This window comes from Anomaloglossus baeobatrachus, chromosome 8 (assembly GCF_048569485.1).
Source record: "Anomaloglossus baeobatrachus isolate aAnoBae1 chromosome 8, aAnoBae1.hap1, whole genome shotgun sequence".
In the NCBI taxonomy this organism is placed as follows: Eukaryota; Metazoa; Chordata; class Amphibia; order Anura; family Aromobatidae; genus Anomaloglossus; species Anomaloglossus baeobatrachus.
Genome location: NC_134360.1, coordinates 126,366,715 through 126,393,490, shown reverse-complemented (window position 1 = coordinate 126,393,490; position 26,776 = coordinate 126,366,715). Strand labels below are relative to the sequence as shown.

Here is a 26,776-nt window from a genome sequence, read left to right as displayed (position 1 = left end):
AGTGTCTGTCCCCCCCCGTGTGATTGGTAGGCCTAACCCTGACAGGGATACATGTCGGTTGCCTACGGGATCTCAGATTCGCCAAGGGTACGGCAGGTTCACCACTGGCAGGGGGTTGAACCTCCTGTTCCACTGCTGGCGTGTCACCTCGTGTTGGAGCGGATGGTTCTTTAGGTGGATCTGGAACCTCTTCTGTTTCTGGCTCGACCAACTGCGGGAACGTCAAGACTGGTACCACTATGGCATTGTTTATTCGGGTCCAAGTTTTGGGGAATTTTCCAAGGATTGTTTGGATCATCTCTTCCTCTTTTTCTTTACTTTGGGGACTTTCTTGTACTTCTTCTACCTCTTTTTGGGTTCTGCACCGTTCAGGGAACGCTTTCAGGCGGTCCCGAGAAACTGCTTGATAGGTCTTGCCTTCATCCTTGCTTATGAGGCATACCTTACTATTGTCAAAGTTGGAGGGGATAATGGTGTAGGGCTCGTTTTCCCACTGATCATCCAATTTATGCGTCCTTCTTCTTGAGGACTTGTTCTCCAGGTGCTAAGGGAGTTGCTGGGGCTGTTTGATTGTAATGCTGCTCTTGTCTCGTTCTTGCTTGAGACAGGCTCCTCTCTACGCATTCCTGGACCTTACGGTACCGCTGCTGCCGCTCTGTATCCTAATCCTCTATTTCCTGAACCGCCTCAGGTGACACAGTCCCGATCTCAAAGTCTACAGGTAACTTGCCAGGTCTGGCTCACATCAGGTAAGCAGGGCTGCAGTTGGTCGAATTTACCGGGATATGGTTGTACAAGTCTACCAGATCTGGTAACTTTTCTGGCCATTGGTTTCTTTCTTCCAAAGGTAGAGTCTTGAGCATGTCAATAACCACATGGTTCATCTTCTCGCACAATCCATTGGTTTGGGGGTGGTACGGTGTGGTTCTGATTTTCTTACAACCGTACATGTTACAGAACTCTTGGAACACTTCTGCCTCGAATGCAGGACCCTGATCAGTCAGTACCCTTTCAGGGTAACCGTGAGGTCGACAAAAGTAGGCCTGAAATGCTCTCGCTGCTGTTCTGGCTGTCTGGTCCTTCACGGGCACTACTACCAGGAAACAAGAGTAATGGTCCACAATGGTGAGGGCGTACACATAGCCTGACCGGCTTGGTGTTAACTTCACGTAGTCCAGGGCCACCAACTCAAGGGGCTGCTTCGTGACAATTGGCTGTAGGGGAGACCTCTGGCTGGCATCATCTTTCCGCCTCAGGTTACACGGACCACAGTCTCGGCACCACTTCTCGACTGTCTTTCTCATGTGCACCCAGTAGAACCGATCACGGAGTAGGGTTTCCAACTTCTTCCACCCGAAGTGTCCTGCATTATCATGATAAGCTGCTAGGACCATTGGAGCATCCCTCTGCGGAACCACTATCTGCCAGACGAGTTCATTCGTTCGCCAGTTGACATATCTCTTGCAGAGCTTGCCTTGATAGGTGAACAGTCATCCCCTCTCCTTCCACAACTGCTGGGCTGCTTCTGGAGCATCTGGGCCAAGATGAGTCTCAGCTTGTGCTAGCTTTTCTTTGACCAATCGCACGGCCGGGTCACCGTTCTGTGTCTCTTCCCAATTATGGTGGAGTAATGGGTTGACCGAGACCTCGTGCTGGCTCGAGCGCTTCACTCCTACAGCATGCTCACACTGGGAAACACCTTGGTGATGGAAAGCCGGTAACTCTATCTCTTCGAGTTCATCCAGGTCTTCTCCAGACTCGGGTAAGTGAGGCATTCTGGACAGCGCATCAGCATTGTTATTCTTCTTGCCAGCCCGATACTTGATGGTAAAGTCAAAGTTAGACAGCCGGGCCATCCATCGCTGTTCCAACGCACCTAACTTGGCTGTTGCCAGGTGTGTCAACAGATTGTTGTCCGTGAAGATGGTGAACTTGGCCAATGCCAGATAGTGCTTGAAGCGTTCAGTCACTGCCCAAACAATAGCGAGGAACTCCAGCTTGAAGGAACTGTAGTTTTCTGGATTCCTTTCTGTGGGCCGAAGCTTCCTACTGGCGTACGCTATCACCCTCTCTCTGCCTCCCTGCACCTGGGACAGAACTGCTCCCAGTCCCACGTTGCTGGCGTCTGTATACAGTACAAACGGCTGGCTGTAGTCAGGGTAGGCCAGAATTTCTTCTCCCGTGAGAGCCCCTTTCAGCCGGACAAAGGATGTTTCTAGTTGGCTGCTCCATTCAAATGGAGGGCTCTGCTTCTTAGCCTGCTTTGGCTGGCCCACCAGGAGATCTTGAAGGGGCGCTGCTATCTTGGTGAAACCATCAATGAACCTTTGGTAGTAGCCCACCAGCCCAAGGAACTGCCGCACCTCCTTTACCGTGGTGGGTCTTGGCCAGTCCTTGATTACGGTGACTTTCTCCGGATCAGGTGCCACACCTTCTGCGCTGACCACATGACCCAGGTACTGTACCTTTGGCTTCAAGAGGTGACATTTGGACGGCTTTATCTTCAGGCCATATTTCGACAAGGACTCAAACACTTCTGCTAAGTGCCTCAGGTGGTCTTCATAAGTCTTGGAGTAGACTATGACGTCATCCAGGTACATCAGCACGGTTTCAAAGTTGTGGTGGCCCAAGCAGCACTCCATCAACCTTTGGAATGTCCCTGGGGCGTTGCAGAGCCCGAATGGCATACAGTTGAACTCACAGAGGCCCATCGGTGTCGTGAATGCAGTCTTCTCCTTGTCCGCCTCTGCCACGGGAACCTGCCAATACCCACTGGTGAGATCCAAGGTGGAGAAATAGTTAGCTGACTTTAAGGCTGTTAGTGACTCCTCTATTCTGGGTAGTGGATAAGCATCTTTATGTGTAATGCGGTTAATTTGCCTGTAATCTACACACATTCTCATTGTACCATCTTTTTTCTTTACGAGCACTAGTGGAGCTGCCCAGGGGCTACAACTATCTCTGATAACCCCAGCCTCCTTCATTTCCCGTAACATTTCTTTGGCACGCTGATACTGTGCTGGGGGTACAAGGCGGTATCTCTCTTTAATGGGATGATGATCACGCGAGGGGATTTGATGTTTAACCCCTTTTACCTGCCCAAAATCTAGGGGGTGTTTGCTGAAGACCCGCTCGTACTCCTGTACCACCCGGTAAACCCCATGCTTTTGGTGTGAGGGGGTGGAGTCGGTGCCCACATGTAATTTTTGGCACCAGTCTTCCAGCTGCCCCTTGGAGCCATTGTCTTCCGCCTGGTCGGACGGGATCAAGGGTTCCACTGCTTTGATGGTATTGTTGCTGACAGTGTACAGTCTTGCTACAGTGGCGTACCGGGGCAATTTGGCTTCCTCCTCCCCACAATTCAGGACACGGACGGGCACTCTCCCCTTGCAGACGTCTGCTACCCCTCTGGCTATCAGGACTCCAGGCCTACTGTCTGAATACACCGGTTCTACCAAGGCATGGTAGTCCTGACCCTTGAGGCCTATTGCTGCCCGACACCATATCAACATTTCACTTCTTGGGGGTATTGCAATGGCGAGGGGGTCACTTACCCTCACACTGACAATTTCTCCTCCGGCCAGCTCTACCTGCTGCCTCCTCATCAGGGCTCGGATCTCCCTCTGTAGGGCACGCTGCTGCCCGGAGCTGGCAGTTTCAGACGCCTGTTGCAACAAAATTATCACTTCGGCAATACAATTTTCTATCACATTTGTACCAATGGTTAGCAGTGGGTCAGATTCTTTGCGATCAATATCTACAATTATCATCCCCTGACATGGCAATTCTACCCGCCCCACTTTAATGGTTACTTCTTTGTACCCAATTTGAGGCAAGGGCTGACCATTACTGGCCACAATTGTTAAATCATCATCTGGGCCATGGTCAATGTCTGAATCAGCCCAATATCTTTTGTACAGTTTATAGGGGATGGTTGTTACCTGGGACCCCGTATCCAGGAGAGCATTCAAAGGGATCCCATCCAGCACAATAGGAAGGACCGGTCGTCCTCCCACATACTTGCTGCGGCTGGGGGTTGAGCCGGGCTTCCTTACACCTGGGGGTCGGCTCCTGGCCCCAGGCTCGGCCCATTTAAAGGTCAGTGTCGTGCAATGTGGCCCGCCTGGCTGCAGCGGCGGCAGATCGGTTGTCCCGTTGAATCATACCGGTCTGTGTCTCTGCCTCGGGTCGGCGGAATCCTCCTCTGTCGCATCCATGGGACGTCATCTGGGCTGGAGGCCAACTCGATTCTTGCAGGTGATGGGGTCACTTGTAGAGACTGCACGGTCTTGGCAAGGGCAGCTACAGTTTTGGTCAGCTCCTGGACCTGCTGTCTGAGCTCTGCAGTGGGATCCTTTTCCAGGGACTGCGCTTCGGCCCCTGCAGCAGCTGGTGTTGCAGGCACCACCCCAGGGTGCGTGATAGCAAGAGGCCGGAGGGATACTGGGTCATTCGGTGTAGATTCTCTCAGTACCCGGATGGCCTGGTCCTTAAACTTTGCAAAGTCCAGAGCAGGGTTCTGCAGGACCATGATACGCAGCTGGGTCCTGTGGGCGTCTGACAGGAGCCCCTCTATGAACTGCTCAGTTAGGAGTTTGTCCTCTTCACGTACACTCTCTGGGTCCACCTGTTTGACTGCTTTCAGGGCCTCCTGCAAGTTTAAGGCATAGTCCCTTATGCTGTCTGTGGCCCGTTGTTTGCACCCAAAGAATCTCATCTTTATTTCTGCTGCGGTGCGGGTGTCAAAAGTACTCTTTAGCTTGGCCAGTATCTGGGTTGCTGTCCCTTTATCTGTGTCAGGCCAGGACTTCACTTCACGCTGGGCTGCGCCGGCTAGCTGCCCCATTAATATGCCCACCTTCTGGCTCTCAGTCAGAGGATACACCCGGAACAAGCTGTGCAGACTTTCTCTGAAGTCGCTCAAGGTATGGGACTCCCCGGAGTACTGCGGCAGCCACTCCGCTCCCGGGATGTACGGCATTGTGATCGGCATTACCGGCGCTACAGCGGGGGCTGGGGCGATGGCGACTGGGATTGCGTCGACTGCTGCTGCGGCGTCTCGGGCTATGGCAGCCACCTGCCCTCCCTCCGAGTCGGACATCTTCCTCCCCCTTAGTGAACCTTACCAAGCTCCGTTCACTTTTCAAATTCCCTTCTGGGTCGCGCGGGGTTAACAGCGCTCTGCTCTGATGACGCGCTCCCTTCGCGCTCTTTGTCAGGCACGCCCCCCTTCTTCCTGCGCTCAGCGGGGCTAATGGCGGCGGCAGTTTTCAAACAGTAACACAGTCTTTTAGGCACAGTTTCTGCAGGCGCACAGTACCCGGTGGGACCGGGCACGAAATCCTGTTCGTGACGCCAAAGTTGACTCGCCCACCCCAGGGCTATAGGACACCCGGTGCCGGGCCGGACTAGTCCGGTGGTAGTCAGTGGTGGCTGGGCCCGGCTCCGTGGCCCTGGTGGGTGTCAGTAGAATATGTGGCTTGATGAATAAAGTTTGTGTTCGTGACGCCACCTGTGGTCTGCGGCTATTAAGCCGCCGCTGCTGTGTGAGGCCTCCGGGGTGATGTTATAGCAGCAATGGTGGTACTGCTCCCCACAGGTGGAGCGGAGCCCCGGGGACACTGTTAGTGCTCGTGGAAGTCTATGGGGTTGTATGGCTAACACGGTGCAGGGCCGACAGGCAATGAAAGAACCAGGCACAAACAACAGTCTCTTTACCTTTTCCTCTTTTACTTTGGAAACAGTCCAGTCCTGGGAGACCGTTACAGGTGGTGATGGGGATCCAGTCGGCCTGGAAATACTTGGGGTAGTCTTTCTGGCCAGCTGAGTATGAGGCCTACTCCTGTACTTTTCTTTGTTATGATAGGACCCTGCTTCTCTGAATCCAGCAATGGCCATCTTTGCTGCTGGGACTGATGGTACATCCCTTTCCCTCTGTAGCAGGCTGCGCAGGCCCTCTCTGGTGCTTCTCTGCTGGAGTCCACACCGGGCCTTGATGCTGCAGCTGTACCTTTGGGATGTTTTTGAGCCAGGTGCTTGCAGCTCTCCTGCCCTTCGGATTCGGCTACCAGGGAGTATGTTTAAGCCCTGGTGGCCACAGACCCCGATGTCTGAGTCTCTCCGCTGCCTCTCAGCTACTCCTGCTTCTCTGGGCCAAGCTACTCTAGCTCTAGGCCCCAGATCCACAGGACAGCTCACTCTGCGTCTGTTCACTTCTACTGCTCTCTACAGACTGACCACTACTTCCTCCCTCAGATCAGACTTAAGGGGATCCTCCCTGGAATCCCAGGTTCAGAGCTCCCCCTGCTGGCCGGAGGGAGAACTGCGTTGGATGTTAAACTTGCTGGCCAATGGACCTCCCAATTACCTCCAGGCTCAGCATTACCCCTTTGGGAGGGCAATGCTGTTGTGGCGACCAGGTCCTGGGGCGCCACACTAGCTTATTAAAAACAGAGCAGGAGGGTGTAATGCAGAGGTGCTGAAAATTGCTTAGCACCAGTGGGGCACAAATGGAGTACAACAGCCACTTTTTGTATGCCACTAACTGGAGGCATTTTTTGCTATTATTATAGCTTATTAAAAATAGAGCAGGAGGGTGTAATGCAGAGGTGCCAGAAATAGCTTGGCACCATTGGGGCACAAATGGAGTACAACAGCCACTTTTTGTAAGCCACTAACTGGCAGCATTTTTTGCTATTATTATAGCTTATTAAAAACAGAGCAGGAGGGTGTAATGCAGAGGTGCCAGAAATAGCTTGGCACCATTGGGGCACAAATGGAGTACAACAGCCACTTTTTGTATGCCACTAACTGGCAGCATTTTTTGCTATTATTATAGCTTATTAAAAACAGAGCAGGAGGGTGTAATGCAGAGGTGCTGGAAATAGCTTCGCACCATTGGGGCACAAATGGAGTACAACAGCCACTTTTTGGATGCCACCAAGTTTACACAGTGTTTGCTAGTATAATGGCTTAGTAAAAAGGAGCTTGAGTGTGCAATGCAGAGGTGCTGCAAATAGATTTGCACTAGTGGGACACTAATGGAAGTCCAACAGCCACTTTTAGGATGCCACTAAGTTTCCTCAGTGTTTGCTAGTATAATGGCTTAGTAAAAATGAGTTTGAGTGTGCAATGCAGTGTTGCTGCAAATAGCTTTGCACCAGTGGGACAATAATGGAGTACAACAGCCACTTTTAGGATGCCACTAAGTTTCCTCAGTGTTTGCTGGTATAATGGCTTACTAACAATGAGATTGAGTGTGCAAAGGGCTGGAAGGTACAGTGGCAGGGTTGTGGGTCTGTGTAGAGGAAAGGAAGCCTCACTTTATATTCCTCTTAATGGTGAAATGCAGCGAGGAAGTCCCTGACCTTCGCTACACAGACGCTCTTATCTGTAGCTGTTAAAATCTGTTTCCACGGACCTGACTGTCACCCATGGCTCTGAGCCTGCTGTTATTAGCCCTTACAAGGGCTAAAAGAAACTTCTATCCCTATTCTGTATAGCGCTGTGTGTAGAGCGTACACAGCAGTATCGGAGACAGGAGCTACGCCAGAGGTGACTGACACCCAGACGCAGAAGGCAGATAATGGCGTCCTGACGGGCAGATACCCGTTTTTATAATGCAGGGACATGTGACATGGACATCCTATCACACATGCCGTTGCTTCTCTGGCTAAAAGACAACTTAGCTGTGTGTGTCTGGGATTGGCTGACATGCTGGCCCGCCCCACTACACGCGCGCGCTTAGAGAAGACAAGGAAAAAAAAAAATGGCGATCACCATTATCCCAGCAGCAGTGATCTGAATGCGCAGTCCCCGCACACTATACGCTGAAATTTCATAAAAGTGTGAGTCACAGAGTGACTTACACTATTACAGTGAAAAGCCAGCTAGTAATTAGCTTGGCTTTTTGCTGCTAGAACCGTTCTCGAACGTAACTAGAACTATCGAGCTTTTAGCAAAAAGCTCAAGTTCTAGATCGATCTAGAACAGCCCCCAAAATCACTCGAACTGCGAACTGGAGAACCACGGACCACGAACCGCGCTCAACTCTAGGGCAGAGGGCAGAGGAAGGGGGCATGATTCTCACCTCCCCGCTACCAACATAGCAAGGACTTGGTCCTCCTGGATGCGCAAGACACATGAGTGCCTTCTTGCTGCAGTACCTAGAACATGACCCTCGGATTGTCCGAATGCGAAGTAATGCTGACTACTGGGTTGCCACACTGTTAGATCCCCGGTACAAGACAAAATTTGGCGAAATAAATCCTGCCATATAAAGGGACGCACATATGCAAGAGTATCAGCAGAAGCAGGTGCACAATCTTAGCTTGGCTTTTCCACTAAACACCAGTGCTGCACAGAGTGAATCTCAACGCTTTGTCATGGCTAGGAGGAAATGGTCTTTTACTTATCCACATCTGAGGGACTGGCTGCTGTGCTGAGATGGCGTTGAGTAGGGTGTCCCTGCTGAGTTGCAAATTTGTAAGTATACAAAATGAGTGGCAAAAGGCCATATGCTCGTGGAAAGGGGAACAGGTCTGTTGGAAAGGAGAAAAAAGTTTGTGTCCATGGGTTTGTTGGTTTAGCAACAGTAACATCTGCTGAAGAAACACCATCTGTTACGTAGGGACTGGCAAATTAGGATAAGGTGGTATATATCACAATCGCCAGTTGAGGTCCACTGTGCTCCTAGATGGAAAAGGAGATGCTGCCAACGCGAAGGTTAGGTCTCCGCCTACAGAGCTGGGTGGCTCTGAAACAAATAATGGCCTGAACCGAGTTAGACAGGGTCCACACACCCAGCCCAGTAACTCCCTGTTAACAACACAGGGGCCATTGGGTACGCTGTCCGTGTGCGTAGGGGGCACACCTGTGGACAGCAGGAGGAGCAGCAGCCCAGTTAATGCAACTGGGCTGCACTAGCAGGACTGATAGGACAGGAGCTGGTCTTAACCGTTCTGCGTTACCAATTGTGGTGGCGGCCTGCACCGACGCCCTATCCCTGCCTACCTCTGGCCTAAAGCCGCAAAGGGTCAACACATGGAGATGTGCTCTTTCTGAGCATAATAGAAGACTGTGCACCTCCTTGTTGTCTCCAGCCCCTTTTATAACCTGGGTCCGCCCCAACCAAGGGTGGACTACAATGCACCTCCAGGAGCCAAAAGCAGAGTGCCACGTCATCAGTGGCAGAACCAGCGGCCTATTTGGAACCGCCTCTTTAATGATGACCTCATGGCAGCCACGACCCAAACACCTCACCAGTCATCGTTTGACGAACAATAATGAGGTGACAAGTTATAGGGGCGGGCCTCTGCAAGCCAGTCCGGAGTGGCATGGCCAGATCATCAGGACACCTGATTCCCTGTGGCCTATCTGAGCCTGCCACGTCACAGACAGGGCCAAAGAGCTCATTACCGGACCCAGCCTCTGATGCAGTAAGTGCCTGAGCATGTTCAGTAGCCTGAACAACAGTCTCAGAAAAAAGACAATCAGCTTCAGCATGCTTCCTAGGCACCACACAGGACTTGGACACGGCACGGAGTCCAACTACCTGTGCAAAGAGGCTTTTCACACTAAGTGTGGGAGCATGCACTGTAGCCCGAACTGAGGACTTAGCCTCAGGAATGGCACAGTGAGGCTGAGCATACTCAGTAGGAGAAACACTGGACTTAGTGTGGTAACCCAGTCCTTGCTCGGTTGGTGGCGGAGAGGTGAGAATCATGCCTCCTTCCTCTGCCCTCTCCCCCCAACCTTGCACAACCGAAATTTGAGCAAGCTCTCCCTCATCTGCTCAGTCTTCCATGCACCTCGCCAGTTTGTACTCCATTTCTTACTGGGCTCCTGCACCTTCTTCAACAGTTAGGTTGATACTATGGGCCCTTGTTAATCCCTCTCCCCCACCGTCCAATGCCTCCCGCCTTGGTGCTGCTGACTGTCTGGACCTTGTAGATCTTGTTATCCCTTCAGCATATGACTCCTCCTGTACTTCCTCCCATTCCTCTTGTCCCACCACCTGACTATGGATGCTGTTTAGAGTGTGCTACAGCATGTAGATCACCGGAATTGTCAAGCCGATAATGGCAACGTCAGCGCTAAACATCTTCGTCGTCATTTGTAAACTTCGAAGAAGGGTATATAGGTGCTTGATCAGAGACCACTCTAGCAGCGTGATCTGCCCCACCTCTGGATTTCTTTAGCCAAGGCTATCCGTCATAACGTATTGCAGCAGGGCTCGCCGATGCTGCCACAGACGCTGCAACATGTGCAGAATCAAATTCCTGCAGGTCGGCACATCGCATTTCAGGCAGTGAACCGCCAGACCGAAAGATTTCTGGAGCGATGCAAGTTGTTGAGCTGCTGGGTGTGAATGGTGTAAGTGAGCACATAGCGAGTGTGGCCGCTGCAAAAGCCCATGTAGGCCGGGATGGTGGTTTAAAAATTGATGGACAACCAGGTTCAACACCTGAGCCATACAAGGCACATGTGTCAGATTGCCCTGACGAAGGGCCGCACCCAGGTTTCCATCATTGTCGCACACGGCTGTTACATCACCACCGGAGTACGCTCCAGCAACTTGTACTCCGATCGCCAGGTGACACCGTGTTCCTTTCGTACATATTGCTGATGATGGGAGAGGAGTCGATGCCGCAGGTTCCGCACAGCCACTGGGCTGGGTTACCTTGAGATCTGCTGTACCACTGGCTGACTGTAGGTGGTGGTTGTCTCACAGCAGTACCATCATTCAGCTACAAACAATGGGAAGGCACAACACCCTTTTTGACGCCTCTCCTGTCTGCTGATCACTGCCAGACATAGTTCTGAACTTCGGGTTCCTGTTCCACCCAGTTCTGTTTTGTGATTTTGTGTGCTGCCTACCGCTTGTTTCCTGACTACATCTCCTGCCTGCTGTTTATGTACCTCGTTGCCCGATCCGCATTTGACCTCTGCTTGTTTTCTGATTAAGTCCTGGCCGTCCGATTCTGTTCATGTTCCTCAATTAATGGTTTGACCTGCCTGACTACTACTCTCTCGGACTGCAGCATTCCACAGGTATTGATCACCTTGGGCCCTGTGTAAATCCAAATCCCTGTATAGGGGTTAAAGGGTTTCAGGGTTCTGGGGGTCCTGCTTGGTGAGTGGCTTCCCTCTAGCCTATCCTTTACAGCCCGTCTGAGTGTGTGGATCCAGGCAGGCGGTACATCGTGCCCTCTGCAGAAGGCCATGTAGGCCGGGATAGTGGTTTAAAAATTGCTAGATAACCAGGTTCAACACGTGAGCCATACAAGGCACATGTGTCACATTGTCACGGCGAAGGGCCGCACCCATGTTTGCATCTTTGTCGCACCCGGCCTTCCCTGGCTGCTGGTTGAGTGGAGACAACCATTGATTAAACTCAGTCTCACTCTCCAGAGCTTACCGCCCACAACTCCTGAGCGGTGTGACTCACATTTCCCATACATTTGAAAGTAAAGAGTCGACCACCTGATGCTGTTGAGCTCTGCTGCCAGCATAGTAAAGAGGTGTGTTGGATTCCTTCTGCACAGTTACAACGCCGGTGGCCTTACAATACAGGTTTTGAGCGGAGGTTGAGGACCTAGACAAGGTTGAGGAGGCAGAAGCAGTGGAGGAACTTCTACATTCAGAGGAAGGATTGACACACAACTCATGGGGACGGCAAGACTTGTACAGCAGACCCTTCTCCATCTCTCACCATAGTTACCCAGTGCCCAGTCAGCGACATGTAACGCCCCTGTCCATGCTTACTGGTCCAAGTATCTGTGTTGAAATGCACCCTGTCACACACAGAGTTTCTCAAGGAAGCGGTGATGTTGTATGCGACATGCTGGTGTAGCGCGGGCACACCTTTCTTGGAGAAGGAGTGGCTACTGGGCATCGGCTCTTGGGGCACTGCGATGGGCATAAGGTCTCAAAAATCCTCTGTTCAAAAGGTTGGAATGGCAGCATTTCTGTAGCCAACAGTTTGCAGATGCTGAAAGTCACCTCTTAGGCATGTCATGCCCTTCTAAAATCATGTAAAACACAGCAAGGGGACTCCAACCACAGTCTCCCTCGTTTCCAAAAATTGGGCCACACACACACATAACTTGACTGGTATCAGTTGTCCCCCAGTTGCAATCTTAAAAAGATGCTTTGCATGAAGCACTCTCAAAAATACAGCAGACTTTCACCTCCCCTGGCTGACACAGGGGTAGAAAAGTCCTCTGTGATCCATGACTTGTTCATCTTGGTTCTTTTTGAAAAAAGCAAGGGGACTCCAACCACAGTCTCTCTCGTTTCCAAAAAATTGGGCCACACACACACACACACCACTTGACTGGCATCAGTTGTCCCCCAGTTGCAATCTTAAAAAGATGCTTTGCATGAAGCACTCTCAAAAATACACCAGACTTTCTCCTCCCCTGGCTGACACAGGGGTAGAAAAGTCCTCTGTGATCCTTGACTTCCTTATCTTGATGAACGTCAGGGGCGTAACTACCGCGGTCACAGAGGTCACGACTGCGACCGGACCCGGCAGCTCAGGGGCCCGCGGCCGCCAGGCAGATCATCAGCCAGCTCCTTTCTGTGAGAGGAGCTGCGCTGATCTAGGGCAGACCACGCGGCCGGTATATGACCCGGTGCCGCCGCCGCTGACATCGGGCCCCCGTCCCCCGTGTCAGCGGCGGCTGCACCGGGCCCCCCTCCCCCGTCATCGTGCACAGGAACAATTTAGCGTGGAGCGGCCAGTGCAGCTCCACGCTCCATCATCCCCCCCCGTGCGGTGACGTCACTCCTGTGCGTCGGCTGTGCTCAGAGCACAGAGCGCTGGACGGGAGGACGCCGACGGCAGAAGCAGGGGAATGATGAAGAGCTGGGAAGGGAGGAGAGCTGAGGACGCAGGAGAGCTGAGGACGCAAGAGAGCTGAGGACGGAGCAGCGCTGGAACGAGGAGAGGTAAGAAGAACTTTTTTTTATTTATTTTTTATTAAATCAGCGTGTATACGGTGGCCATGGGGGACTGCATTATACATGGTGCATGGGGGCAGCTTGCATTATACAGCGAGCATGGGGCAGCTTGCATTATACAGCGAGCATGGGGCAGCTTGCATTATACAGGGAGCATGGGGGCAGCTTGCATTATACAGGGAGCATGGGGGCAACTTGCATTATACAGGGAGCATGGGGCAGCTTGCATTATACAGGGAGCATTGGGGCAGCTTGCATTATACATGGAGCATGGGGCAGCTTGCATTATACAGGGAGCATGGGGGCAGCTTGCATTATACATGGAGCATGGGGCAGCTTGCATTATACATGGAGCATGGGGCAGCTTGCATTATACAGGGAGCATGGGGTAGCTTGCATTATACAGGGAGCATGGGGTAGCTTGCATTATACAGGGAGCATGGGGTAGCTTGCATTATACAGGGAGCATGGGGGCAGCTTGCATTGAGCATGGGGCAGCTGTCATTATACATGGAGCATATGGGGGCAGCTTGCATTATACATGGAGCATATGGGGGCAGCTTGCATTATACACATTATACAAGGGAGCATGGGGGCAGCTTGCATTATACATGGAGCATGGGGCAGCTTGCATTATACATGGAGCATGGGGCAGCTTGCATTATACATGGAGCATGGGGCAGCTTGCATTATACAGGGAGCATGGGGTAGCTTGCATTATACAGGGAGCATATGGGGGCAGCTTGCATTATACATGGAGCATATGGGGGCAGCTTGCATTATACATGGAGCATGGGGGGCTGGCTGCATTATACATGGAGCATGGGCTGGCTGTATTACACATGGAGCATGGGGGGGCTCCCTGCATTATACATGGAGCATGGAGGGGCTCCCTGCATTATACATGAAGCATGGGGGGCTGCCTGCATTATACTTGGAGCATGGGGGAGGCTGCCTGCATTATACATGGAGCATGGGCTGGCTGCATTATACATGGAGCATGGACTAGCTGCATTATACATGGAGCGTCTGCATTATACTTGGAGCATGGGGGGCTGGCTGCATTTACATGGAGGTCTATGGGGCTGCATTGTACAACATGATGGACACCTTATACATGGACTATATGGGTGCATTATACACATTATACATGGAGGAGTATGGGGCTGCATAACACAATATGAAGGTATTATGGGGCTGCATTATAATACATATAGGACTATGGGGGCTACATTATAATATATGGAGAACGTGCGTTATAAAACATGGAGGACTATGTGGTGCAGTATAATATATGAAGTACTATGGGGTGCATTCTAATATATGGAGAACTATGGAGTGAATTATAACATATGGAGAACTATGGGGTGAATTATAATACATGGAGAACTTTGGTAAATTCATTATAATTGGAGGGCTATGAGGGCTACTTATACATGGAGGACTATGGGGTGAATTATAATACATGGAGAACTATTGGAAATGCATTATAATACATGGATGACTATGGAGCTGCATTCTAATATATGAAGGGTTATGTGGAACCCTTTATACTATATAGAAGGCTATCCAGGGGCCATTATTGTATTTGGAGAACTATATACGAAGGGGGACAAAGATACAAGCATGGGATGGGAACGTTTTGTGCTGAGGGAAAAGGCTCTTTCCCTCAGCAACCTGCTTTCCTATGTTCTGCTGTACATCTCTCAGCACCCAGCTTTCCCATGTTCTGATATGGGAAAGCTGGGTGCTGAGGGAATGATGTATAGCAGAGCATGGGAAAACTGAGTGCTGAGGACAAGATGGATTTCAGATCATGGGAAATCTGGGTGCTGAGGGTAAGAGCCAAGTGTCAGCGTCATTATCCTGTACCTCGAGTGTCAGTGTCATTATCCCGTACACTTAGGCGGGCTTTGCACACTACGACATCGCAGGCCGATGCTGCGATGCCGAGTGCGATAGTGCCCGCCCCCGTCGCAGCAGCGATATGTGGTGATAGCTGGCGTAGCGAAAGTTATCGCTACGCCAGCTTCACACACACACTCACCTGCCGTGCGACGTCCCTGTGGCCGGCGACCCGCCTCTTTGTTAAGGGGGCGGGTCGTGCGGCGTCACTGCGACGTCACACGGCAGGCGGCCAATCAGAGCGGAGGGGCGGAGATGAGCAGGATGTAAACATCCTGCCCACCTCCTTCCTTCCGCATATCCTACGGAAGCCGCAGTGAGGCCGGTAGGAGATGTTCCTCGCTCCTGCGACTTCACACACAGCGATGTGTGCTGCCGCAGGAGCGAGGAACAACATCGGACCATTGCGTCAGCGTAATTATGGATTACGCCGACGCTGTACCGATGATACGATTACGACGCTTTTGCGCTCGTTAATCGTATCATCCAGGCTTTACACACTGCGATGTCGCATGCGATGCCGGAAGTGCGTCATTTTCAATTTGACCCCACCGACATCGCACCTGCGATGTCGCAGTGTGCAAAGTGCCCCTTAGTGTCGGTGTAGGTGGAGGGGGGGCCCCGGTCCAAATTTTGCACCGGGGCCCCTCAAACCCTAGTTACGCCACTGATGAACGTTATTCTGTCCACATTGTCAGTGGACAGATGCGAGTGCTTATCTGTCAGCACACCCCCAGCAGCACTGAACACACGTTCCGAGAGAACGCTGGCTGTGGGACACGACAAGATCTCCAAGGCGTAAGTGGCGAGCTCAGGCAATTTATCCAGATTGGAAGCCTAAAATGAGCAAGGCTCAAGTTGCACAGTAATGGCATCGATGTTCACTTGCATATACTCATATATCTGTGTCTCCTCCTCTTTTTCCTCGTCCAGCTGTTTTGTTTTTACATGAGTATATGTCTTTGTCACTTTCCCATGTGTTTGTGGTGTCTTGGGAGTTGTTAGTCACCGTTTGGACACCTTTGAAGGTGTTTTCTATGTGTTTTTATGTGTTTGTGTTTGTCTCCCATTGTTTTCAATGGGGTTCGAGAGGTTCGTCAAACGGTTCATCGAACCGAACTCGAACACGGCCTCTGTTCGATGAACCGAACCGAACTCTAGCCTTTAGAGGGTGGCTGATCTCTAGTCAGCACCCTATTTGGCGATATGGGTCCCCCACTCACCGTCGGCTGTCCATATCATCACCCTACACATCCCTGCCAGGAAAAGGTGCAATAACTAAATAAAGTGCACAGTGCGATAAGGTGCTATAGTCATATACACTGGCAGGTGTAGAGTAAATAAATTGCAAGATTTGATGTATAGGGGGTACTTATCACTCTCTCAATGATATTTCCATCCAAACTTTTTCTCAAGCTATGTCTCGACACATTCCCCGGCTATTTTCCTCAGGAGACTGGATTTGAAAGCCAGGTGTTTTCCTGGCTATGATGTGGTAAAGATTTAGTGTTGCAATAACAGTCCGTAGATGGGTATAGCCTGGCCTGATGGCCTGTTGATGTTAATGCTCCAACATAGTAGCTGACTGCTGATGCAAAATGATAAAAAGTGTGTCATCTGCTAAGAAAATCTGCCAACACGTGGAAATGTCACACTAGTGTGAGAATGTGGCATAAGGGATTTATATACAACAGCGTTACTCTAAAAGCCCTGTCAGACATAGAAATAAATATGTGGCAGATCTGTGGCAGATCTGTGGCAGATCTGTGGCAGATCTGTGGCAGATCTGTGGCAGATCTGTGGCAGATCTGTGGCAGATCTGTGGCAGATCTGTGGCAGATCTGTGGTAGATCTGTGGTAGATCTGTGGTAGATCTGTGGTAGATCTGTGGTAGATCTGTGGTAGATCTGTGGTAGATCTGTGGTTGCAGTGAAATTATGGACAATCAGTGTCAGGTTTGTGGCTGTGTACAAATGGAACAATAGGTCCATGATTTCACTGCAACCACAGATCTGCCAAAGATTTATCTCTGTGTGTGACGGGGCCTTTAGTCATACAGTCCCTGATAGCTTCATAATGAATTGTGGGGTGGGGAGACAAGATACAACCAGGGCCATATAATGAAAGGCGGAGGACACTGAGGGCATAATATGAATTGTGATGTGGGGGATGCTAAGTGGGCCATATAATGAATTGTAGGGTGGGGAGCATGCTATGAGGGCCACATAAAGAATTGTGGGGTGGGGGATGCTAAGAGGGCCATATAATGAATTGTGGGATTTGGGAGGACACTCACTATAAGGCCCATATAATGGATTGTGGGGTGGAGAGGAGACTATGAGGCAATATAATGAATTGTGCAGAGGAAGCTATGAGGAACTGGGCATCCTTCCCCACCATGTAATTCATTTTAAAGGGAACCTGGCAGGTCCCCCATTCACATCTGTAGGTCAAAATTCTCTTCCTAACCAGGCCTGTGTAATGTTAAATTAAAAAAATGAATGTTTAAAAAAAGGGATTTATAAAAGTGTGCCCTTTTTTGTGCTAATTAGGCCCTGACTAGTCAATTAGGCATTGTTTCCTCAGACTAGTCGGCTCTCTTTCTATGCTTTCACACCCCTGTGAGGATAATAACATGATTTCCACAAGATGGCGTCACCACCAGTCCCTGAAAATTTTACGCAATATGCGCAGCTGTGTTCACTCACATTGAGCCTAACGTCCCCTGCATACACGTCCCAACTTCAGAAAGGCGCACTGCACATGATCAGGAATGCAGAAGCTGTTCTTACAATCATGCGCAGTGCACCTCTCTGAAGCTAGGATGTGTACGTGACGCCCTGGCCAGCCAGATAGTCACAGATCGGGCCCCGCATTACACCGTTCCCTAACAAGGTGACAGCAGCCAAACATATAAAACCCTAGTCACCCCCCTCAGAGCTTGATGGACACACCAGGGGGCGGAACCAGGTGATTGGAAGACCCCCACCAAGGAGTCTCAGACAGCCTGGGGCAGGAAAGTTTAGTCTAGTCGTGAAGTTCAAGTCTAGAGGTCAAGAGGAGAGGTGTGTGGATGGAGCTGTGTGCATATATATATATATATATATATATATATATATATATACAGCCTCTGGCAAAAATTAGGAGACCACTGCAAAATTTTCAGGTTTTTCTGATTTTTCTCTTTATAGGTATGCTAGCTGTAGTACCCAGGTGTTGCCCTGGATAGTAACTGTCTCTCTGTCTTTCTCCCAGTCTCTGTCTGTGTGTTGCTGTCTGTCTGTCTCTCTGTCTGTGTCTTTCTTTGTCTGTCTGTGTCTATGTCTCTGTCTGTCTGTTTCTATCTCTCTGTCTGTATTTGCATCAGTCTATCTGTCTCCATCTCTGTGTCTGTCTGTCTCTCTCTATGGCTGTCTCTATATGTGTGTCTTTCTCTTTCTCCGTCTGTCTCTTTCCCAATCTGTCTTTGTCTGTCTCTTTCCCCGTCTGTTTCTTTCCCCGTCTGTCTCTTTCCCCGTCTGTCTCTTTCCCAGTCTCTCTATGTGTGTTTTTCTCTTTCTCCGTCTGTCTTTTTCCCATCTGTCTTTGTCTGTCTTTTTCCCCCGTCTGTCTTTTCCCTGTCTGTCTCTTTCCCCTTTTGTTTCTTTCCCCTTCTGTCTCTTTCCCAGTCTGTCTCTTTCCCAGTCTGTCTCTTTCCCAGTCTGTCTCTTTCCCAGCCTGTCTCTTTGCCCAGTCTGTATCTTTGCCCATCTGTCTCTTTCCAGGGCTGTCTCTTTCCAGGGCTGTCTCTTTCCAGGGCTGTCTCTTTCCTAATCTTTTTCCCCGTCTGTCTCTTTCCAGGTCTGTCTCTTTCCAGGTCTGTCTCTTTGCCTGTCTGTCTCTTTCCAGGGCTGACTCTTTACAGGGCTGTGTCTTTACAGGGCTGTCTCTTTGCCCATCTGTCTCTATCCAGAGCTGTCTCTTTGCCCGTCGGTCTCTTTGCCCGTCGGTCTTTTTTCCCGTCGATCTCTTTGCCCATCTGTCTCTTTCCAGGGCTGTCTCTTTCCAGGGCTGTCTCTTTCCAGGGATGTCTCTTTGCCCATCTGTCTTTTTTCAGGTCTGTCTCTTTGCCCATCTGTCTCTTTGCCCGTCTATCTCTTTGCCGGGTTTTTTGGAGAGTAACTGTAAAGCGCGGGGTTGAATTTTTTTAGCAAAACATAGTCTATGACGTTCCCTGGGTCACATGAGGCGTCTGTGCAAAATTTCGTGATTGTAAATGCCACGCTATGGATTCCTTTAGCGGACATACACACATACATACACTGAGCTTTATATATTAGATTTTTGAGTAAAATGTAAATTGTTGTTTTATTCTATAAACTACTATTTTCAGAAAATAAATACAAAATGTGTTGCTTGGGAATTCAGAGACATGTCAGTAGTTTATAGAATAAAAGAACAATTTACAGTTTACTCAAAAATATACCTATAGAGAGAAAAATCAGAAAAACTGACAATTTTGCAGTGGTCTCTTAATTTTTCCAGTGCTGTACATACATATTTCACCCCTTAGTGATCCTCTCCCTCTTTATTGTTCTCTCCTCAGTCTATTAAAAAAATAAGTCATCACTCACCTCTGCGTATCCCAGGATCCCTCCGTGCCGCTTCTTCTCCTGCCAGATACTTTTGAAATGATACAGGCACATGCGTCACAGAGATAGTCGCAGGCAAGGAGCAGAGGATAGATTCCTGGGTTCTGCTGCCTGCAATGCGCGGAGCGGCAGGATCGTTCTATGCCGGACACGTTGCTTATCATGAGAGCAATCTGGCCAAGGGCTCCCCAGGAGCCTCGAGCTTCGTACAACTGGCCAGATTGCTCTCATTATTAAATTTCCAGCACGGGCCCCCTGAACCTTTGGGCCCCACTGTGGCTGCACCTGCGTTATGTCCACCACTATCTCTGAATATATATTTTTTCAATAAAGGCGACTATATGCACTAATAAATGTGTAATGTTTTATTCATAATTTGCATGATTGAGGCTTTTTTTGTCATTTTTTTGTGCAGAAAAAAGCAGCATTTTACAATACCATCAAATTGTATAAGATTTATAAAATCTCATTTACAGAGTGCATTTTCTTCTTACATTTTTTAACATGTGATGTCAATATTGATTTTCCCTACTAAAAATAAAAAAGTAGCAAAAACTCACCAAGAGCACATCAAAAATGCAACGAAAGTGCACATAGCATATATATATAGTACAGACCAAAAGTTTGGACACACCTCATCTCTAGAACAACTGTTAAGAGGACACTTTGTGCAGCAGACCTTCGTGGTAAAATAGCTGCTAGGAAACCACTGCTAAGGACAGGACATTAGACCAGTGGAAATCTGTGCTTTGGTCTGATGAGTTCAAATTTGAGATCTTTGGATCCAACCACCGTGTCTTTGTAGAAAAGGTGAACGGATGGACTCTACATGGCTGGGTCCCACTGTGAAGCATGGAGGAGGAGGTGTGATGGTGTGGGGGTGCTTTGCTGGTGACACTTTTTGCGATTTATTCAAAATTGAAGGCATACAGAACCAGCATGGCTACCACAGCATCTTGCAGCGGCGTGCTATTCCATCCGGTTGGCGTTTAGTTGGACCATCGTTTATTTCTCAACATGACAATGACCCAAACACACCTCCAGGCTGTGTAAGGGCTGTTTGACCAAGAAGGAGAGTGATGGGGTGCTACGCCAGATGACCTGGTCTCCACAGTCACCAAACCTGAACCCAATCGAGATGGTTTTGGGTGAGCTGGACCGCAGAGTGAAGGCAAAAAGGCCAACTAGTGCTAAGCAGCTCTGGGAACTCCTGCAAGACTGTTGGAAAACAATTTCCCGTGACTACGGTACCTCTTGAAGCTCATCAAGAGAATGCCAAGAGTGTGCAAAGTAGTAATGAAAGCAAAAGGTGGCTACTTTGAAGAACCTAGAATATAAGACATATTTTCAGTTGTTTCACACCTTTTTAAGTATTTCATTCAACATGTTTTAATTCATAGTTTTGATGCCTTCAATAGGAATCTACAATTTTCAGAGTTCTGAAAATAAAGAAAACACTTTGAATGAGAAGGTGTGTCCAAACTTTAGGCCTGTACTGTTATATATATATATATATATATATATATATATATATATATATATATATATATATATATATATATATATATATATATTTATATATATTAGTGATGGAAGTGTCTCTTTAAGAATTTGTTCTCTTTCTTTGTAGCTCAGAATGTGTCTATGGGAAACCAAAAACAGATACACACAGTGGCTTATTCTCTTTCAAGTGTTGGGCTAATGCTTTCTGGGCTACCAATGGCATATGGAATAAATTACTATTGCAAGAAAAGTAAGTGCATTTTTTTATTCTTTTAAAATAATTACCTTTAAAAAAGACCAGCCACACATTTACTGCTAATGAAAAAGTTATTTTTCTAAATTGTTTGCTATGTTACGTTATTGGTGGAACAATTTACAGGCCTAGTGCCGGCAGCAACATTGCTCCGCAGTCCCAGTGACTACTCTGTCTCATTGAATTCGTGGGGGAACAGTACTATGAATAGAGGATCTTGTCGCGGGCGTCGGGGCGCTGCGCTCGCTAACGCTCAGGTCCGGCGCTGCTGCTGCTGCTGCTCGGTGGCTCGAGTGGTGGGCCGTGATCCGGGGACTCGAGCGGCGCTCCTCGCCCGTGAGTGAAAGGGGTAGTTTGGTTTGGGGATTTAGTCCGTGACACCACCCACGGGTTGTGGTGAGGTTGGGCACCACCGCTGCTGGTGACGGGAATCCCGGGAGCGATGGTAGGGAGCAGCTGGGATGTTGTTTTCCCCCTCCGTGGGTAGGGGTTGGTGGTCCCGGGGCCTGGGGAGGTGATGGGGAGGCAGGGTTGGCAAGGTGCAGGGTCGCCTGGACTGCTTAGCGCGGTGCCGGATGGCACGGTTGTACTCACTCAGCCACAAATGTACGCAAAGTCTCTGGTAAACCAAACGGCTGGATGGACGGGTCCCGCAGCCGGCTGCCGTGGCTTCTCCCAGACGGTTGGTGGTGGCTGCCTTTCCCTGCACCTTTGTGTATGTTCAGCTCCGATGGCTTCCCACTGGTAACCCACTCCCCAGCGTATATATGTGCCGGAGGAGCCCTTTTGCCCGCAGGCTCTGGCCCTTGGAACTCTAGCTGTGGCGGTAGCTGTATTTCCTTCTACTGGTCGGACGGTTGCCTTCTATCGGGTCTTGGCTGCTAGGAAACCCCTGGGGTTCCGGTCACTGACGGATTTGACCTTTAACGGCGACTCCAAGCCTGGTCGGGGTCCGCAGGCCCTGTCTGTGTGTGCTGGCTTCACTTTGCTCCCCAGTTTGGTACCGGCGGGACACCACCCGACCCCGGTCCTACGGTTTCGCGTTGATTCGCCTCTCCTGCAGATGGCCACCACCATCTGCCAACCTTGCTTTTAGTGCCCGGGCCACACACCCGGACACGGTCAGTTTACTCCTCCACCACTACTTCACTCCTCACACTTGCACTTCCCTAACTGATCTCTCTTCCTTTTTCCGCCTCCAGGACTGTGAACTCCTCAGTGGGTGGGGCCAACCGCCTGGCTCCAACCCACCTTGTGTGGACATCAGCCCCTGGAGGGAGGCAACAAGGATTTTGTGTCTGGCTGATTTGCCTGTCTCGGGGTGGGTTTGTGTGTGTTGCAGTACCTGGCTAGTCCAGGGTGCCACAATCTGCCACTAGGAGGCTAGTATTAGGTAGAAGCAAAGCGTTGGCTCTGACAAGTGGGCTATACCCTCTCATTAGTCAATAGGCAGCTCAGATTTAGTAACAACCAGGAACCAACATAGCATGACCCTGGGAAAATGAACAATAGCCAAAGGCAATCAGAACTGACTCCAGGAAGGTAACATATAGGGGGGGGCAGATTTTACTCCATCTTTCTTGCTGCGAGAGGCAAAAAAATGAAATGGCACCCATCCCCGCAGTTCAATGTAAACTGGCAGTGAATAGATGCAATTCTGCCATTGTTTTCGTATTTTGTTTTAATTCCCCAGGTCAGCACGGCAATATCAAATGTGCATAGATTTGTTGTAATAATTTTTAACTGTAACGTTTTTATTTTTTGGTCGCTGGAGCAATGTGAGCGCTTATTTTTTGCATGATGAGCCAATAGTTTTATTGATATGTTTCAGTATACAATACTTTGCTTTCATTGTATTTTTTTAAGGGATATAAAGTAACCAAACAGAATAAAACAATTCTGACATTTACTTTTTATTTCTTTACAGTATTTTCCATATTTGTTAATTAATTTTATATTTTGATTGACTCAACTGTTACGGAAGGGGAGATATTAAATATGTACATTTTTCTAATTCCTTTACTTTTAATTGGGGATAAGAAGGCTGATTTAAATTATTATATTTTCCTTTGCTTTTTAATTTAAGTGTAATTTTATTTTCTTTGAATCCATAGGTAGCACATACAAACCACCCAATAAGTTATTTTATCTTGAGGCTATTATATTTACAAATGGGAGGATTGTAGGAGGTGCTTTATATGCTATATGCTCTGATATAATTGCTTAAATGTTTGGTTGGTGGTTGGTCCTAAAGGCAAGCGAGATGTCACTGGGGTCACGGAATTCGTGACGCACATCCGGCCTCGTTAGCGACGTTGTTGCGTGTGACACTTACGAGCGACTGCTAACGATCCCAAATACTCATCAAATCGTTGATTGCTGACACGTCGTTCATTTTCAAAATATCGTTGCTCTTTCTGGACGCAGGTTGTTTGTCGTTCCTGAGGCAGCACACATCGCTACGTGTGACACCCCGGGAATGACGAACAACACCGGTCCTGCGACCTCCGGCAACGAGGTGAGAGTGACGTTCATGCGGCTGCTTTCCGCCCCTCCACTTCTATTGGTGGCCTGCTGTGTGATGTCACTGTGATGCCGCACAAACCACCCCCTTAAAAAAGAGGTTGTTCGCCGGCCACAGCGACGTCGTTACGAAGGTAAGTTGGTGTGACGCATACCTGCGATATTTGCGATGTCGCAGCGTGTAAAGTGGCCTTAAGAGTTAAGACCTCTTTCACACGTCAGTGAAAAACACAGACATTTTTCACTGACATGATAAAGGTGCATATGTCCCTCCGTGTGCCATGATTTGGGCACACGGGTAATCTTTGTGTACTATCCATGATAATACAAGGAGATCAGGCACTTATACTCACCTGCCCATGCCATTGCTGTGCATGGTGCTGATATCTCCTGTGATGCTGTGTCCGGCCACTACTGTCTCACCGCTGCTGCTACTTCGGCTGTGCAGTGCATACTCATGAGCATAATTAGCTGGCCTGGAAGCTGAGACAGCAGTGGCTGAGACAGCATCGCTGGAGAAGGTGAGTTTAAAAGGCTTTTTACTTTAATTGTACGTGTTTTTCTAGTATGTGTTTCATGGATCACACCACTGTGTGGTCCGTGAGACATCAGTGATGCCAGAAAAAAACGGACTTGTCTCCGTGTGGAACACACAGACACGTGTGTACGCTGCACAGAAACACGTCAGTGAGGAATCACTGATGTACAGTACCTTGCGAAAGTATTCGGCCCCCTTGAATTTTCATCCTTTTCCCACATTTCAGGCTTCAAACATAAAGATAAAAATTTAAAATTTTATGGTGTAGAATCAACGGCAAGTGGGACACAATTGTTAAGGTGAACAATATTTATTGCTTATTTTAAATTTTTGAAAAAAATAAAAAACTGAAAATTGGGGTGTGCAATATTATTCGGTCCCTTTAAGTTAATATTTTGTAGCGCCACATTTTTCAGCGATTACAGCTGCAAGTCGCTTGGGGTATGTCTCTATCAGTTTTGCACATGGAGAGACTGAAATTCTTGCCCATTCTTCCTTCGCAAACAGCTCGAGCTGAGTGAGGTTGGATGGAGAGCATTTGTGAACAGCAGTTTTCAACTCTTTCCACAGATTCTTGATTGGATTCAGGTCTGGGCTGTGACTTGGCCATTCTGACACCTGGATACGTTTATTTGTGAACCATTCCTTTCTAGATTTTGCTTAATGTTTGGGATCATTGTCTTGTTGGAAGACGAATCTCCGTCCCAGTCTCAGGTCTTTTGCAGACTCCAACAGGTTTTCTTCATGAATGGTCCTGTATTTGGCTCCATCCATCTTCCCATCAATTTTAACCATCTTCCCTGTCCCTGCTGAACAAAAGCAGGCCCAAACCATGATGCTACCAACACCATGTTTGACAGTGGGGATGGTGTGTTCAGGGTGATGAGCTGTGTTGCTTTTACAAAAAACATATCATTTGCATTGTGCCCAAAAAGTTTGATTTTGGTTTCATCTGACCAGAGCACCTACTTCCACATGTTTGGTGTGTCTCCAGGTGGCTTGTGGCAAACTTTAAATTACACTTTTTATAGATATCTTTGAGAAATGGCTTTCTTCTTGCCATTTTTCCTTAAAGGCCAGATTTGTGTAGTGCACGACTGATTGTTGTCCTATGGACAAACTCTCCCACCTCAGCTGTAGATCTCTGCAGTTCATCCAGAGTGATCATGGGCCTCTTGGCTACATTTCTGATCAGTATTCTCCTTTTTTGACATAACATTTTTGATGGACGGCCGGGTCTTGGTAGATTTGCAGTGGTATAATACTCCTTCTATTTCAATATGATCGCTTGCACAGTGCTTTCTAGGATGTTTAAAGTTTTGGAAATATTTTGCAACTAAATCCGGCTTTAAACGTCTCCACAACAGTATCACAGATCTGCCTGTTGTGTTCCTTGGTCTTCATGATGCTCTCTGTGCTTTGGACCCCATTCACACGTCCGTGAAAAAACACGCACGTGTGTTACGTCCGTTTTTCGGGTCCGTTTTCCGTTTTTGTGTCCTTTTTTTGTGTCTGTGTGCCATCTGTGTGAATATATAAAGATAGAAATGTGGCACTCCTTGTTTGCTGGTGCTTGGATAGGGTCCCACCCCAGATCAAAGTATCAAAAGAATCCAGCACTCAAAGCATTGAAATGAAATTATTTTGATTTTTTATTCATTCATTTATTAGAACGCAATTTTGTGTAATTATTAATTGACGTTTCGGTCATCCGACCTTCATCAGATTACACTGGTATCATAAACTGGCCAAAATTGGAGTGTCAAGGCAACGGTGTCCAGCTCTGCTACATGGAGGTGACAGGAGCAGCAGAATACACCGCCGCTCCTGTCAGCTCCACGCAGCAAATGAGGTGAGTGGCGCGATCAGCTGATGTCAGTCAGGTAACTCACGGCCACTGCTGGATCCAGCGGTGGCCGCGGGTAATCTCAGTGACAGCTCAGCTGATCGTGCTACTCACCTCATTTGCTGCGTGGAGCTGACAGGAGCGGCGGTGTATTCTGCTGCTCCTGTCACCTCCATGTAGCAGAGCTGGAAGCGACGCTGGAACTCCGTGGATTACGCTCGACATGGAGGGTTTTTTCGGGCTGAATAAAGTGTTGAATGAGGGTATGCGTTAGTGTTTTTTATTTCTAATAAAGGATTTTTCGGGTGTGTCTGTTTTTTAACTGTAACTTACAGATTAATCATGGAAGGTATCTCGGGGAGACGCCTGACATGATTAATCTAGGATTTAGTGGCAGCTATGGGCTGCCATTAACTCCTTATTACCCCGATTGCCAACGCACCAGGGCAAATCGGGAAGATCCGGGTAGAGTCCCAGAACTGTCGCATCTTATGTATGCGGCAATTCTGGGCGTCTGCTGGCTGATATTGTTAGGCTGGGGGGCTCCCCATAACGTGGGGCTCCCCATCCTGAGAATACCAGTCTGCAGCTGTATGGCTTTATCTGGCTGG

General features: G+C 48.9%; 1 protein-coding gene across 4 annotated transcripts in view; it reads left to right on the top strand.

The window, feature by feature from the left end:
• Positions 1–26,776, top strand: part of LOC142249959 (P-selectin-like) — a 1,135,883-nt gene that overhangs the window by 910,938 nt on the left and 198,169 nt on the right. For all 4 annotated transcript variants that reach the window (XM_075321989.1, XM_075321986.1, XM_075321988.1 and 1 more), the window contains one exon: positions 21,133–21,255. In XM_075321989.1, coding sequence (XP_075178104.1) covers positions 21,133–21,255 — 123 coding nt within the window. The remainder of the gene's footprint in view (positions 1–21,132; positions 21,256–26,776) is intronic.